Source organism: Chelonia mydas, chromosome 3 (assembly GCF_015237465.2).
Source record: "Chelonia mydas isolate rCheMyd1 chromosome 3, rCheMyd1.pri.v2, whole genome shotgun sequence".
In the NCBI taxonomy this organism is placed as follows: Eukaryota; Metazoa; Chordata; order Testudines; family Cheloniidae; genus Chelonia; species Chelonia mydas.
The window spans coordinates 79243831-79256841 of record NC_057851.1 but is presented as its reverse complement, the minus strand read 5'-3'; the positions used below and the strand labels follow the sequence as shown (position 1 = coordinate 79256841).

The window sequence follows — 13011 nt, the reverse complement described above, 5'->3', positions numbered from 1 at the left end:
CCTTGTGCGTTGTCCTGTGCTTGAACACTAAATCCCAGGCGGAATATTTTTTTTTTGCTAGAACCCTAATGTTCCCCGTGTTCTCATTGTTTTCAAGCAACACTCAAATCTGTTGATTAAAACTTTGCTAGCTATGTACTTAGACACTGCCATAGCATTAATTACCATTTCCATTTTAACACCCAGTTTAAGAGATACAAGTGGTTTTCAACTGCATGGCACCAAATTGACTTTCAGGACTGGCAGCCAGTGGCACAGCTACAGGCTAAATTTTTAGCATCAGCTCTAAATATTTGTTGTCCATTTGGGGCCCCTAAGATCTCTAAATATTTGAAAGCCAAGCTCAAAACTCAATTCTAATCTGCAACTATTTTAAAACTTGAAAACAAAAAATTTGTACTCTTTAGTTGTCAAATTCTGCAGACATTAATAATAATCTTCTGGGACAGTTTCTTCCTAGTCACAGACAAGGTTTTGTTTTGTTTTGGTTTTTGTTTTGTTTTTAAGCTCTGTCCACAAAAACATCTGAATCACTGGTTTCTATCTGGTTTGATTGTTTCTCTCTCAATAATGTCAATTCCCAAGAGAAGAATGTGAACTGTGGGCTTTAATGATCATTCTTTCTCTAATTTATTAATTGAGATAAATTTTGTCTTGTGTCTGCATCCCAAATTTATACTAAGATTTGTCTTTGAGTTCTCCTGAATCAGACCAGTACTCTCAAATATGCCTTCTCATATGAAGAAACGTAGACACCATATCCGGCTGGTCAAGAAAGTTTGGGCAGGGGCTGCTGGTTTATTAGGACCCACTAAATCGGGTTAAGCCCCACTAGCGATGCCACAACGTTCAGCCATACTATAAAACACTATAATTTGGCTGATGTGGCCAATGGGGGGAACATCCTGTTGAGGCTAAAGTTGGAGCATATGGGCTACAGGCAGCAGAGGAAGGAGGCACAAAGTAGGGAACTCAGAGTTTTGTGAGGCTACTTAGATCATCCACCTTCAAAATGTACAGTTCCCTGCACGTGATCCATACTCCCAGCTCCCACAGTCCAGGTTTCACAACTGAGGGGGTGGTTCTGAGATAGTTAGATGGGAAGGAGAGTGGTTCTTCACACCAATCATTCCAAGTGTGTGTTGCCAGGGCAGGGGGAAAGAGACATGTTTCTGAGCTGGGGGTCGGGGTGTGGGTGTGTGGAGAGAATCTCTGAGCCAGGAGGTAGGATAGGATAGCGGTGGGTTGGGTTGGCCGTGTTAAGTGCAGGAAGGAATCGTTTGTGAATGAGGATTTGGCTGAATGGTGTGTGGGTTAGAGACAATAGTGGAAGAGGGAGGGTGTGAGCTATATTGGAGAGGGAGAGGTTGAGACAAGGAGAGAATAAGAGGTCAGGCATAAATACTGTTTTTCTTCATGCTGCCTCTTACCGTCAAGTACCCCAGTTTTCATTCTGAAAGGAGGTGTAATTGGGAGAGTGGAAAGAGTGCATCGTTTTCTTTTCACTTCCTTTATCGCACACCAAAAAATTTTGGTGGTACCTCAGAGAATCATAGAATACCAGGGTTGGAAGGGACCTCAGGAGATCATCTAGTCCAACCCCCTGCTCAAAGCAGGACCAATCCCCAATTTTTGCCCCAGATCCCTTAATGGCCCCTTCAAGGATTGAACTCACAACCTTGGATTTAGCAGGCCAATGCTCAAACCACTGAGTTATCCCTCTGCCTCCAACAGTAGTGTCCCACTTTTTCAGTTTGAAAATACGATCATCTTGCAGAGGAAGGAAGGATACTGGGGATGAGGGAGCGGAAGATGAGCAGCTTGCTATTAGGGTTGCCAACCCTCCTGGTTTCGCCGGGAATCTCCTGGAATCAGGCTCTATCTCCTGGAGGCTACCGACGCCAAACCGGGAGATTTTAGGTGCTAAAAGTCCGGCATTGCAGTAGGGCTAAGGCAGGCTCCCTGCCTTCCCTGGCCCCACACCACTCCCGGAAGTGGCTGGCATGTACCTGCAGCCCTGGGAAGGGGGCAGGGGGTCTCCCTGCGCTGTCCCAGCCTCGAGCGCCGACTCTGAAGCTCCCATTGGTCAGGAACTGCGGCTAATGGGAGCTGCGGGGACGGAGCCTGCAGGTGGGAGCAGCGTGCGGAGACCTCTTGCCCCCCCACCTATGAGCTGCTTCTAGAGGGATGTGCTGATCGCTTTCGGGAGCCACCTGAGGTAAGCACCGCCCCTTCACCCCCTCCCACAGCACAACCACCAGTCCCAGCCCAGAACCCGCATCCTGTTCTCAAACTCCTTCCCAGAGCCCGACCCAGACCCCTCCGTCCCGCACCCAAACTTCCTCCCAGAGCCTGACCCCTCACCCCAACCCCCTGCCCCAGGCTCAGCCTAGAGCTCCCTCCCACACTCTGAACCCCTCGACCCCAAGTCCAGAGCCTGCACCTATTCCTGCCCCCCCTGCCCCAGCCCGGTGAAAGTGAGTGACGGGGCGGGCGCTCAGAGAAGGGGCAGGGAAGGGGCGTGGCCATGGGCCAAGGGCGGGGCAGTGGTGTTTGGGTTTGTGCGATTAGACAGTTGGCAACCCTACTTGCTACCCATGACCTCAGAATATATTTTGGGCACCAGTTTCTCTTCCCTCAGTGATGAATGTAAAGTGAATCCACCTGTCTAGTGGAAAAAGGCTGGCAAATGAGATGTTAGCTAGGATGTCAGAACATCAATTCTTATCTCTCTCTACCAAACTAAGATGGCATCAGTGTTTCCATCATAGAAATCCCCCGGACTACAACTTGGAATTCTGTACACATATTTGCAGAATATTGTTTTCTTAACAGACGCATCTGATACTTATTTTGTGAGGGCGGGTCTGCAATTCTTGTTTCAGAATGTCACAGCTCACCTTCCTGGGGCTTGTGGTATTTGCTAGACTCCCAAAAATGTGAGTTTACTTGAAAAAGAAATGGTTACTTGCCATAAGAACAGAAGTTCTTTCTGGACATCGCCTCTGCTTATTTGTACTTCATGTCCACCTTCCCCTTTCCTCAGAGCTTTTTGGAACTCCAACCATTCAGTGCTGTGAGAGGATGCTCAGACTGCTCCAATGGGCACCACTTTCCTGTAGGTCCGTGGCATGCAGGGGGAGGCAAATGCCACAAGTGTGAATATAGAGGCAATACTTGAAGAGCCAAACTTGATTTCCTTTGCCTCTTTATTCAGCCAACTCTTATTCCCCAGACTTTTCCTTCCTGCTTTATTCCTACCCTATATACCAGTAGCATGCTGACTGGCTCTTCTTGACTTGCCAAATTATAGTCTGTTCTGTCTTTCTCTTCTCCTTTCCCTCTGTAATGATGCTGCCTCTGGCGGGAAGCTACTGAGAGTATCCGTTCAGGACAAATTGCTTAGATTAGGGCAGTTACAGCCCAAAGCTGGGTGTCCTTTATTACTAGGGCACATCAAACCAGCCAAACAGAGAGGACTTCGGTCTCACCCCACTGGCTAACCATAAGTCATACAAGCAATTCCATTAGACACTCCAGTTTCCCAGTATCACCACCAGTGCCACTTGTGACAGGGACAAATGAAAACCAATACCCCAGTAAAAGAAAAAAGGTTCTCCCGATCCCAAAGGACCAAGCCCCAGACCCAGGTCAATATACAAATCAGATCTTACCCAAAAATCATGCTGTTGCCAGTCCTTTAGCATCTAAAATCTAAAGGTTTATTCATAAAAAGAAAGAAATATAGATGAGAGCTAAAATTGGTTAAATGGAATCAATTACATAGAGGAATGGCAAAGTTCTCGGTTCAGGGTTGTAGCAGTGATGGAATAAACTGCAGGTTCAAATCAAGTCTCTGGAGTACATGCACAGCTGGGATGGGTCATACAGTCCTTTGTTCAGAGCTTCAGTTTGTAGCAAGGTTCCTCCAGAAGTAAGAGGCAGGATTGAGGACAAAATGGAGATGCTGCTGCTGCTGCCTTTTATGGTCCTTTTGCCATGTGGCTTGTGCTTTCTTTGTTCCAACCAGAAGCCACTCAGCACAAGGCATGGAAAAACCTTAGAGTTCTGTCCATAGGCATGTCCGTGCATGCCTTGCTGAGTCACAAGGTGTATCTGCCTTCTCTAAATGGGTCAGTTGTACAGCTGATGGTCCTTAATGGGCAGTGCTGAAGCCAATTTGTCTGGGGTGTCACCCAGAAGCATAGCACAAGTTTGAAATACAGACAGTATAGAGCCAATACTTTTAACTTTAAATACAAAAATGATAGCATAATCATAATCAGCAAATCATAACCTTGTCATAGAACCTTACTTAACCTCCTTTGTACAAGATTTGGTGCTACTATATGACCTTGGTTGCAACAATGATCTATATGGTCACACCCTCCAACAGACTAATTTATTTTTTTTTTTAACTATAAAGTGGTTATAACATGCCTGAAAAGCTGCTGAATGAGTTCCATCGCTCTGCTATCCTGTTTTAACTCATCCTTTATGGCAAGGTTTATCAGAACAATCAATATTTCTGGATTGCATGTACTGCAACGTTAGTTAATGTTTGTAAAGCACTTTGTAAATGTAAACCACTATAGAAGCAGTAAGTATTATCGAGACATAATAGAATGAGTCAAGGATTCAGTGGCAGCCTTCAGTGTGAACATAATTGTCACTGAGTCTAACACGGAAAAGGTGAATTTTCGTATTTATAGAACTGTCAATTCAAATACCGTCCGAAAGATACTCTAGTTTGTCTTTGGATTGTAAAATGGTGGAAATGTTTTGTGATATACAACTATGAAGTATTCTGAGATTAAGTAATGTATGTTAGATTTTCTTACACATAAATACCACCTAGCTAAAAGATACCATAGATTTTCCTGGAGCACTGTTGTTATAAAGAAAGTTATGATCTAATTTCTTCCGGAGATCAAGCCAGAGAATTATAGCCAGGAATAATATGGGATACAACCTGTCTAACCTACCATATTGTAAAATGAGCCTTATAAATACTAAGGTTATGATAATATCAAAGATCATGTACTCAAGTTCGTTGGAAGTTAGATTACTGCATAACACTTGTGGTATATAAAATTCTTTTACTCTAAACTTTTAGCCTTTTTTAGAATGCTGAAGAGTAGGCCTAGGAGGCAGAGATTCCAGAAATTTTGGGGTCCAGGAGGAGAGCAAAGCTTGTTTTTAAGCAAACTAATTTTTGAGCTGCCACCTTCTACGCAGTAATTAAGAATTGTTCATGGCAGAAACAGTGAGAGAGAACTGAATTTAAAGATAAAGCATTTGGAGCAGTTCTTCTGTTTGAATAAACTGTTAATCTTTCTCCAGTGAATTTAACTCCTTCACTTTTATGGAAATTTTCTTGTCTATTGTTCTCTATGGTTTTACTAAGTTTGTTCCTAAAATGCACTTAATCTTGTTGTTCTGATATAACCAGTCTGTTGTAAAAAATTATTTTTCAGTAGATTATAGATTTGGGTTGCACCCATCTTACATCTTTATGGCTGCTTTTGTTTTTTTTATACTTGGTAAAAATGTTTCATATTGTTACTGTTGTACTGTATAACCATCAAATTATCTAGAAATATTCCTGGTGACAACTTTACAGAAGTGCTGGGCATACACTTCTCCTAGGAAATAGAAATGGGAATTCCAGATTGAAGTATTGTGTTTATTTGTAGTAGTAACATTTCATCATAAATTATGGAGTAAAGGTGACAAAAGATCTTGATTGAGAACTGCAGTTTCCTTCACCCACTGGTGTGAATAGTAGAGACTTTAGATGAAATTATGATGTCACTCTGAAGGCTGAGTCTTTCAATTTGGATTTTGTGTGAAGAGGTAAAATGGTTTATGAAAAATCCTGATCTTTTTCTTCCCCCTCCCCTCCTTCTTTTGGCAGAGGGCTTGTGTATGATAGCCGGAATAACCTACAGATGCGAGGTTTGGTCGTATTGCTTATTTCCAAAGCAGCTGGTCCCGGCAACACAGCAGAGCTTTCTTTCCAGCATGACATGGTCAGCGGGATTTATTCCAGGTATAGTGCAATCTCTTACAGCAAAAACCACTGACATATGTTTATTGGACGGTTGACTTCCATTACATCTTAATGGCTAGTCCCAAGGCCATTGGGGGAAAGTCAATATTGATTTATGTAATTATAAAAGTTTAAAATTCCCTCTTAAAATACCAGATAAGTGTAAGTGTGCATGTGTGTTTGTGGTGGTATACAAAGTGATGGCCTCCCTTTCCCCAACCTTTTGTATGTTGCTCTTCATTGTAAGTTGTCCAGGGTAGGGACTATCTACCTACCTCTGTTTGTACAGCTCCTAGCATAACAGGGCCCTCATCCTGATAGGGGTTTCTGGGATCTTCCATGATAGCAGGATTTTTATGAGAACAGGGTCCCATGCTCTGTCCTGGCTGTTTGGCAGTTAGCTATCCCTGGAGCTGTGCTGAAATCATAAGTGATGTTAGAACTGGTAGAAAAAATTAGAAATGTTGACAAATTTTTATTGAGATTTTATTTGAACTTTGGTGGAATCCCTCCCCCCCGCCCCCCCCCCCCCCCCCCCAAAAAAAAAAAAAAAGTTTTCTTCATCATCTTTGAAATTTAATTTTATTTGTGACCACCTCTGATGCTGATAGACCAAAAACATGCAAATGCACAGAGGCATGTTTATGACCGGATCTATAGAGAAATAGTGATTAAAGTACCCTCGTATGCTTTGATCTGCTCCACTTTGGAACAGGAGTACATCACTGTGCACTAGGGAAAACTGAGTGCATGGAAACAGAGTCCTTATGACAGCTAGTGCACTGTAGATTTATACCCCAGCTTGTTGCACACTGTTAGTCTAGGTCAGTGTTTCTCAACCTGGGGCGGTCACGGGAGAGGTTTGGGGAGGTTGCAAGCAGACCTGGCCTTAGGGAGTACGAAGCAGGGCAATTGCCTGGGGCCCACGCCACGGGCGGCCCAGTGAAGCTTATTTACATGTTTCAGCCCCAAGCCTTGAGCTTAAGGTAGGGGGGTGCAATTTTTTCTAGTTTGGGGGTGGGAGCATTGGGTTTTTTTCTGTAAGTCCAAAGCAGGTCGCCAGCAGAAAAAGGTTGAGAAACACTGGTCTAGACAAGCCCTAAGAAACATGCAAAAATATATAGTGGAGGTTTTGTTACAGAAAGGCTGTGTTGTCACCTTAACTGGTTAGTCCCATTCTTGTTTGTTTTTTGCACATAATGTCCACTTAAGCTATGCACCTCTTTTCTATATGTATACAAATAATGCAGTATGATACCATAATTCTAATTAATTATAGTATAGGAGGTATTGTAGTTTCGTTTGTAAATTATTTCGGAAAAGCTTATCTTAAAAATGCTTAAGACAGGGGAGAGGGAAAACAGTCTAGATAGTCCTGAATGTGGTCATTTTGAGAATGGAGATACACTTTAAGCATTTAAAGCTGTAATTAGACAAGTGACTTGAAGAAGCATTTAAAACACTGAATTAATAATGGGCCAACTGGTGCAGCTCCATGGACATCAGTGACACTATGAGAATTTAAGCCAGTTGAAGATCTAGTACAATAATTTAAGTGTAAAAGGAAGACACAACCATAATAATACCTAGAATTAGTCAGACACTCAGAAGATGAAAGACCTTTAAATGCTCCTATGCAGAACATTAGGGTTCATTACTGGCTGCAAAAGTGATAACAATGGAAATGTGTTAAATTTAAATCTTCTGTGACACTTCAAATCTGTACAACGTGAAATATGGGAGCAATAATGCATTCTGGTAATAATGATGAGGCACTGTTTATTTTGTACTATATATGGGCCAGATACTGCTCCCATTGAAGTCAATGTGGGTTTTGCCATTGGTTTTAAATGGAAGTAGGTTTGGGTCCTCTGTAGTTTTGTGAGCTTGTGTAACGCTTTGTGGCTCTCCAAGGACGCATTGTATATGGAACTTATGCCCAATCTCTCTTTTTCTCAGTTAAACAGATAAAATAAAAAGGACAAAATGCTTATAAAATCAAGGTCTAAAAGCCATTTGCAATTCCTTTATGTATTACAAATGCTATTTTACAAAGACTAGTTTCCTGAATAGGAACCAAGGGACACCATTTTCCATCCGTGTAGTTTTCTCTCAGATCTTGGTAAGGACACAGTCGCTATTTTATCATGATGCTGGTATGTATGTGGAAGTTAGAGGTGCATATCGAAGGCAGAATACACCCCTTGAGGATATGAAACAAGAAACTTTATTTTACTTATTCCTTTTTATTTTATATACTTTTAACACTTTTCAGACTATGGAGAATACTTGTTGGAAATATATTCTTTCAGGTTATTTTCAACTCTGCTGTAAATTATACAGTCTTTTTTGTTGCCATACTATGTAATTACTTCATCTATGTAAATATGAAAAATGCAGGAAATATTATTTCTGGCACGGTAAAGAGCATCTTCGTTGCGTGATACTTGAATGCTGTGAATGGACATTATGTTGTAGGCTTTTAGCTATTGGCTATGGCTCACTTGATCTTCGAGCGGTTGGTAGTGATTAATTCATTGCTTTCCTGAAGTCCTACCCTGAACTAAATTGTTCCAATACTAGTCAGAGATTATACCAGCCCAACGTTTCTTTCCTGTGTTTGCTCTGGAATCCATGTCTGTGTTCTCTTTAAATCTCTGTCCACAGAGTGGTAGCCCTTAACTATCAGCCTGACATATTTGATAGCCAGTCTGTTGAAAATATAATTTGGGAAGAGAAGAAGAAAGGGGATATATGGTAGAATATGCTTTACCCATTTAATTCAGAAAAGGATAAGTCAGTTGCACTTTATATTTTGGAATGAGGTTTAATGATCATGAATTTTACATCTTCCATGTTCTTGAGCAAAATAAAGTATAAATAAGCAGTATGTATAATCTTATATAAAATAGAATGTCACTGAGTAGTCGATTTAGATTAGGCCACTATTTATTTCTTCCTCTTCCTATCTCCAAATTAGTCAGTGTGTGGGACAAATGATCTAAATATAAATATGGGGTATCTGTTTATTTTTGGTGCATTTTTATTTTCTTTGTATGTAAGCAAAGCTTTAATTGGTGTTAAGTAATTGTAAAAAACATCAAACTTGATTTTAGTTGCACCAAAGAGTCTCCTTCCCCTCCAGTTCCCATATATAGCACTTGTATATTTCTACCCCATACATAAAAAATGTAAATAAAGTATATTAGCACATGGCTTTTCTTTTTGTTGCATTATGTCTCCTGTTATCCTTCCTGTTCCTGCCATTTTTTCTTTTTCTCTTACTATCTTTTCCCTCCTTCCACGTAATATGAGTAGTTCTGCTTATGGAGAGCCCACAGTACTGGTTATATTGTATAAAATCCAGAGAGTTGAGAGGTATGGTTCTCCTTCTCAGTTCTGTAATTTGAAATAAGGGAGTGGATGCCCAAACTTTGATAGACTGCTGCTGCTAATTTACACATAAAATTACCTACACATTTTTTTATCAAAAACAAGTGTAGAATCCTTATACTTACAGGAAGCATTTCTTGTCTGAATTCACCAGGGATGGAAATCTATTAGATTTAGACTGACCTGCAGTTACAGGGAGGAAATGGCCAACGGCTGCAATCTAGGAGTCTGAAGCGGCATTTGTTCCCCCCTCACTACCTAGCCCAGTGAAATAAAGCATAGTAGAAATAAACAGAACATGTTGGATGGAAGTGAAGAGAAATAAAAATACTGGAAACAAGAAATAAGGTAGTCTGACATGGCAATGTATTTGTGTGTAGAAGTTCAGAGTAAACTCTGAAATGCAGAGTATTATCAGCAAATGGATAGGCTTGTTACCACAGCATAAGGACAAGACTGGGTCTCAGCTGCAGATATGGCAGAGATTTATCTTATTAATGGGAATGCTAATTGGTGTTTGACTTCTAATTATAGTAACAATAGACCTTAACAATCAATCCTCACCTCTACTGGTTCACATTAAGTCTCTTCATCATAAAAGTGATTTCCATCAGGACTTATTGTTCTTATCCATATCATCAGCATAGGTACAGTATCCTAAGTAGTATGTGCTTTGAGGCTCAACTAATTAAGAAGTGCAGAAAATGTGTAATTCTAAAATATTCAGCACCTAAGAACGTATTAAGTAGGATAGTATTCTTAACAAGATTGTTTGTTTGGTTGAAACATAAAGGAAAACATGATGAGCATGAAATCTATCCTAATTCTTTAAGGAATTTACAGTTTTGTTTTCCATACCTTAGTAAAAATTGAGGAAAATCTACTAAGAGGTGGTCTAAGCGAGTATTTTAAATGATTTTATTTAGCTTTTGATCTACAGGATTAATCCTTTGAGTTGCTTCATCTGATTTACAAGAGGAGTCTCAGGAGATGAAAAGCACATCCAACCTGATTACATATTCCTATTGATCATCTTCCACCCGCAACAGTAAAAATCAGCTCTAAATACAAATCTAACAGTATTACTAATTCATTACAACCATTTCTTCATTAGCTTTTGATTGTTTTCAACATGTGCAATATTCACAAATACAGCAATTTATATGTTGAATAAGTGAAAGGAATATAATGCAGAGTACATCAGAAATCCTTGCAGTAAAGATTACGAAGGACTATTGTAAGAACATAAAATAAAATCACTTCTACAAGACAGGAGTGTTTAGAGCTAGAAAACTGGATATGCAAAGAGCTACCAGCCTATCTAGAACTGAGTTAAGTTCATTAAATATAACAGTTTAACGCTCTTAGTCAGGGCTTTTCTGTGATTCCTTAATGGTGGAGTTTGCCACAGAATCCACCCCTTGCTGCAGCATTCTGATCAAGAATCTAAGTTTTATGGTTGTGAAGAAAACCTTCCACACACAAGCCAACGCAGTGGTGTAAATACCTGAAACAATACCTTTGGAAGGTAAGACCTGTTAGTCTGTGGGATCAGTGGGGTGCTCACTCTGAAAAATCGTCAGCATTAACTGTTTCACTGCTGATGATTTAAGCAGAAACATGCAGGTAGTGTGCATGTTCTGCAATCCCAAAATCTCTCCTGCTCTTTCCCAAAGCTAAAAATACCAGCTGTCCTCAGAAGCTAAAACCCCCAATTTCTCCCTGACAAATTCTACAAGTTCTTCTTTGAGTGCTTGCTCATATCGATTCCAATGAGGTGTGTGTGCGCCACGTTCACGATCGTCAGAAGATTTTTACCCTAGCAACACCCGGTGGGTCGGCTGAGGCGCCCTCTGGAGTGGCACCTTCCCGGTGCCGAATATATGCCCCAGCCAACCCAGCTTCCCCTCAGTTCCTTCTTACTGCCCGTGACGGTCGTTGAAACTGTGGAGCGCCAACCCCTGGCCCAGACAGGACTTCTTTAGAAGACGCGGCTGAGGTGGTAGGCGGAGACAGTCTGGTCAGCAGATGGGCCAGAGCCAGGGTCCCCCCCCAAACCATCGGCGGGACCCAAACAACACTTTTGAAGGTGCGCCTGAGGGCGGAGCAGCAGTCTCCTTCCAGGATCCTTCCCTGCCTTTCTACAGTTGCCTCTCCCATTTCCTCCGTGTGTGGTCCCATATAACATCAGACCGCTTGGTCCTACGCACGGTGGAAAGTGGATACAGCCTTCAATTTGCTCCCCCCCCCCCCTTCCCTCCCCGTCCCTCTTCAGGGACCCATCTCATGAGCGACTCCTTCTATAGGAGGTGCAAACGCTCCTAGCTATCAGAGCGATAGAGGAGGTTCCAAGGGAACTGAGGGGCAGGGGGTTTTACTCCCGATATTTCCTAATCCCCAAGACAAAGTGGGGGCTATGGCCCATTCTGGACCTGCGCAGACTCAACAAATTCATGGTAAAGTTGAAGTTCCGCATGATTTCCCTGGGGACCATTATTCCTTCCCTGGATCCTGGAGACTGGTACGCTGCCCTTGACATGAAGGTCGCGTATTTCCACATAGCGATTTACCCGCCACACAGGCGTTTCCTTCGCTCTGTGGTCAACCAACAGCACTTCCAGTTTACTGTTCTTCCTTTCGGTCTATCCACGGCACCAAGGGTCGTTACGAAGTTTATGGCCATCGTAGCTGCCTCCCTTCGTCAACATCTGATGCAAGTGTTTCCGTACCTCGACAACTGACTCATTCGGGGCCGCTCCAGGGACCACGTGCAGTCTCATGTTCAGTTCACCATGAGCATGTTCAGACAGCTAGGCCTGCTGCTCAATGTAGAAAAGTCCACTTTGGAGCCGACCTTCATCGGCGCAGTCCTAGATTCCAGACTCAATGTGCTTCCAGTAGAAATGCATGGGCTTCAGGCCCTAGTAAACATCATCGTGGCCTGCAAGGCTTCCCGACCTCGACAGTACGGATGTGCTTAGGTCTCCTGGGACACATAGTATCTTGTACGTTTGTGACCAGACATGCCAGACTATGCCTCCGTCCACTTCAGGCCTGGCTCTCAACTGAATACCATCCAGGCCAGCACAGCATGGACACGGTGGTCACGGTACTGCCGGACATCTTAGGGTCCCTGAACTGGTGGCTGAACCCCAAGTCAGTAGTCGAGGGGGTACCATTCCATGCCCCACAGGCCTCCCTGGCCCTAACCACGGACACATCTTGTCTGGGTTGGGGCGCTCACCTCGGGAACCTTTGCACGCAGGGCGTTTGGTCCACACAAGAGATATCCCTGCACATCAATGTACCGGAGCTGAGAGCAGTGTGCCTGGCTTGTCAAGTATTTCACAGGCACCTTCAGGGCTGTTGTATTGCAGTTCTCACAGACAACACAACGGCAATATTTTATATCAACAAACAAAGGGGAACACGATCGTCCCCCCTCTGGCAGGAAGCCATTCTCCTGTGGGAATTCTGCATAGCCCGCTCAATCCATCTGGTGGTGTCTTTTCTCCCAGGAGTCCAGAACACCTTAACGGACTGCCTCAGCAGATCCGTCCAGGCTC

The 13011-nt window shown here is 42.7% G+C and overlaps 1 protein-coding gene across 2 annotated transcripts in view; it reads left to right on the top strand.

Annotated features, from left to right (window-relative positions):
* The window catches only part of PDSS2 (decaprenyl diphosphate synthase subunit 2), a 189966-nt gene that overhangs the window by 75179 nt on the left and 101776 nt on the right, over positions 1-13011 (top strand). For both annotated transcript variants that reach the window (XM_007057397.4, XM_037894579.2), the window contains exon 2: positions 5918-6052. In XM_007057397.4, coding sequence (XP_007057459.2) covers positions 5918-6052 — 135 coding nt within the window. The remainder of the gene's footprint in view (positions 1-5917; positions 6053-13011) is intronic.